General features: G+C 39.7%; 1 protein-coding gene across 1 annotated transcript; it reads right to left on the reverse strand.

The window, feature by feature from the left end:
• Positions 1-435: 435 nt before the first annotated feature.
• On the reverse strand, positions 436-1,535 carry LOC114690739 (olfactory receptor 6N2-like). Its single transcript, XM_028865623.2, has one exon. It carries the CDS (start codon positions 1,469-1,471, stop codon positions 527-529), a length of 945 nt encoding a protein of 314 aa, XP_028721456.1. The 5' UTR covers positions 1,472-1,535; the 3' UTR covers positions 436-526.
• Positions 1,536-4,353: the final 2,818 nt, after the last annotated feature.

Here is a 4,353-nt window from a genome sequence, read left to right on the forward strand (position 1 = left end):
TCTAGCCTTTGTATCTAGTGGCTGTCTGTTCTCTGACCCCAGATAAATTTATTAAAGTACACAATATTTTGGGGAACACAATACCCCCACACTCATGTCTGTTAACTTCATCCACTGTACTTAAGAGATCTGTGACTCCTGAGCCATCAGATACCCACTTGGGGGTGGTATTTTAATTAGAATGACAGTACAAAAGCCTTGGCAGGGACCAGGTACTGGGTGAATGTGTTTCACTTTTCTCATTCTTATATACGTCCCAATACAAAAACCAAAGTCATAAATTCAATTAAAATATTTTCTCCATGCAAGTTTTTAATCTGCTGTGGCATTTCTTCATCATCAGATTGGGAAGGATTTCCCTCTACCTCTCCTCCTCTGATGGGTCTGAGAGAGTGGGTCTGTGGAGCACAGTGAGTGCTAAACTGAGTGGCAATCTTATTGGCATTTATTTTGATTCTGCAAACCGATTAACAAGCTGGTTGATTCTTGCCTTTGCCCAGAATGTGGGTAGCGCCAAAAGAGATAATCAGGCTTCCCTCAGGAAAGTCCTGATCTTGTCCCAGACCCTCTTCACAGCCTCCTTCACTTCTTTGTTGCGAAGGGAATAGATGATGGGGTTGAGGAACGGAGTCAGAAGGGCATACACTAAAGCAATAAGCTTGTCCGTGCCCTCAGGTCTGTTCTGAGGTGAGCCCACATACACAGTAAAAGCAGAAGCATAGAACAGGGCCACTACAGTCATGTGGGAAGAACAAGTGGAGAAGGCTTTGGCACGACTGGCAGCTGAAGGCAGCTTCAGGACAGCTCTCAGAATACCCCCATAGAGTCCCAAGATGAGGACGAAATTGCACCCAGTGGCCACGCCAATCACTGCCCCATGAACCTGAGCATGCCAGCTTGTGTCCATACATGCCAACCTCATTAGTGGTGCCAGGTCACAAAAGTAATGGGCTACCTCTTTCAAGCAATAGGGTAAAGTGGCAGTGAGACTGGCCGGCACCAGGGCAGCTGAGAAGCCAGCCACCCAAGTGGCACCCGCTAGCCACAGCTGTACCTGTCTGCTCATGAGAGCATGGTAATGGAGTGGGCGACAGATGGCCAGGTAGCGGTCCAGAGCCATGACACCTAACAGGTAGCACTCAGTCATGCCCAAGGAGTGGAAAACATACAGCTGGATAAAGCATGCAGCTGATGGGATGGGCGAATGTCCATGGAGCAGGGTACGTAGCAAGGTGGGCACTGTGGTGCTGACATACCAGAGTTCCAGGAAGGAGAGGACGCTGATAAAGAAGTACATGGGAGTAGAAAGTCCTGAATCTGCTTGAACAAGGACAATGATGAACAAGTTCCCTGCAAGTGTGAGGAGATAGATGCACAGGGTCCCAAGGAAGGCAAGAGGTCGCAGAGTGCCCGTAGGAGTGAAACCAGCAAGGATGAAAGTCTGGGTCCAGGTGTGGTTAACATGATCCATGATTCCCAGGAGGAGGGGGAATTAAGGTGCAAGATGAACTACTTTGGGGTCCTCCATCTATTCATGAAACATTCCTAGAGCCAAAAATAACAACTGTGAGCACATGGCCGAGCTTGGACATTATCTAATTAAATCCCTTATGTTTTCATAGCAGAACTGCAGTATCTCCTTTCCCCCATCCAAGGTGAAATGATTGGCTGGGCTGGAACTAGAAATGAAAACTCCTGACCTTGTTTAGTCTTTGTGTATGTTCTAGTACTGGCCTCTTGAGAGTCCAGCAAGTCAATTCTCCCCTGTCCCACTATAAATAAAAGGAGAGAGAGAGATCTTTTCTACTATAACATCGCTTATGACCTCTATCTTTTCTGAGGACTCTGTGCATCTGGTTTACAATACTAAAATAACCAGAAGTACTGTGCTGTTGTAAAAGAAGGATTGCCACATAAAGGTGGTTATTGTGATCTTTCCCAGGAAGTCTTCATTGACTATTCTGGTAGGTAAGGATTAAGTGATCTAGGCAAGATAACAGTGCAGACACTCCAAGAATATCCCCTAAAATATTAGGCCCACAGTATCCAATGATTATTCACTCACCGCTCATACTATACCTTCTAAAACTGGGTCATCATGAGAGACAGATAACAGGAATTATCAAAGAAGAAAAGCATGAGTCAGAATCCCCAGGCAGGAAAGAGACTGCAGCAGCCAGAGACTGGTCTGACTGCATGCCCTTGCTCTGACACACCCCAGTTGTACACTCAGAACTGGGGGATTTTTCACTTAACCAACTTCCTCTTCCCTAAAAAGAAGAATAGAAGGACTTGGTAGTTGGTTCCTAAAACTCTTAGATGTTCTGATCTCCCTTGGTTATTGGGAAATGATTGTGAGTTTTGTGGGCATCAAGTCTAATTTTACTTGAGTTTTCTTCCCACACCTGAGAGGACTCCCTAGGAAAGGTCAAAGCTCTTGCCTAATTCTCTTCTGATAATTTCACATCCTCTTTACCACCTTCACCCATTACCTGGCCCCTTGACGGCATTAGAACCTGTAGCATTCTCCTCAGAGCAGTTTCTTTCTCTGTCTACTTATATCTAATGCTCCTAGAAATGCCACCTTCCCAGAGGTTCCTTGTTGGGTGCTCCCTGGAGCTGTAAGTGTGATGAGCTCTCAGTAAAAGTCTCTATGGAGAAAGGAGTTGGGCAGAGAGAAGTAAAACACACCAGTTCTATTCAATTCTATTTCTCAGAGAATTTTTCTTCATTTTGTACCCAGGAGTGATGCCTTCATCAATTGTCTCCAGTAAGAGACAATCAGTACTAATGCTGTATGAAATCATTTCAAAGGAAGAGATGAATAATTGTATAAAATAATGTTATAGTGAATTTATTTTTTTTTAATCTAAATATCATTTTTATCAACATATTTGTTCATAATATTATTTCCTAAGAAAATGTGAACCAAAGTTCAAAATGTTATAATACGCAGATAAAGCATTGTTACAAGAAGTACTCATTCATCAAATATATATGGACCACTTTCTGTTATCCATACTTTGTACTAAGGTAAAGCTGGTACAGAGAACAGTATTTGTTTCCTCAAGAAGTTTAATTTGCAGTGTAAGACATAAACTTTATTTTTTTTCTTCTAGAAATTTTTATTGGAATAAATATAATACTATATATATGCATGTGCATGCACGTTTGTAATTTCAAAACAAACAAGCAAACACATAATATGTTGAGGTGATAAAATATAAAAAGTAACTGGAAAATTTTTAGATTATCAGATAAAATGATCTGACTTAAAATAGAGACTTAAAACAACAACAACAAAGAATATGTAAATGTGAAAAGATAGCAACCCAACTCAAAATAAGGTGTGTTCAATCTAGAGCTATATTGTGATATTTCTCTCATTTTTTTTTTACTTTGACAAAGACCTAGAAATTTACAAAAATACTTGATTTGGAAGATGGAAATAAAATAGGTATTTTTTCATGCATTGTGTATAGGAATATAAAATAATGTACTTTGAATGAAACGTTAGCAATACTTATGTAAACTACATACTCATTTTCATTAAACCAGGTTATCCTATTTCTAGGAATTCATCTTCAATGTGTGTGTGAATAGTATACACACATATAAATGTATTTCCTTTTAGTCTTATTTATAATTGGAAAAGATCAGAAGCAGTTCAAGAGCTCTACAATATTTACTGGTTAAATAGAACAAACCAGGAGACACTAAGGAGCTTTTTTTTTTATCAAAATGAGAATGCCCTTCTTGAAATGATATGTACAAATCTTTCAGGATGTATAGAAATACTCACATTAGTTTGCTTTCACAAAAGAAAACATTGGAGAGTTGTAAGAAACACTATTAATTTTTTTCTATGAGTATAGTGTGTGTCAAAGCACAGAGAAGGAGAAACTAGGTCTGAGAGTGGGAAAAATGCTCATTCATATTGCCTTCTGTGTATTACTTTGATTAATAAAAACAATATAGGCATATTATCTACTGCTATGACTGTGCTCACTTTAAAAATTCACATTAGTGTGATGACATTGTGTCCTGCTCTAGTAATCAATGATGAGTATATATTTCCTTGAGTTGCGGGGTGACTGAAAGTTCCATATGCTCTTCACTGAGCATAGACCCTAGTGATAAATTATTTTGATGTAAGAGATGGTCAATACCTCTTTTGAGTATCACCAAGGAGTGTGATGCTTGGGTGCTATTTTGTTTTCTTCAAAACTACTTCTCAATAAAGACAGGTTGAGATAACTACAATTAGAAAGGCAAAAAGTAAGGAGAAAAAAAAGTTATGGTCCCTATTTCACAAAGATAAAAAGAATGACAAGGATGCCCAGGGTTTCACTA

This window comes from Peromyscus leucopus, chromosome 15 (genome assembly GCF_004664715.2).
Source record: "Peromyscus leucopus breed LL Stock chromosome 15, UCI_PerLeu_2.1, whole genome shotgun sequence".
Lineage (NCBI taxonomy): Eukaryota > Metazoa > Chordata > Mammalia > Rodentia > Cricetidae > Peromyscus > Peromyscus leucopus.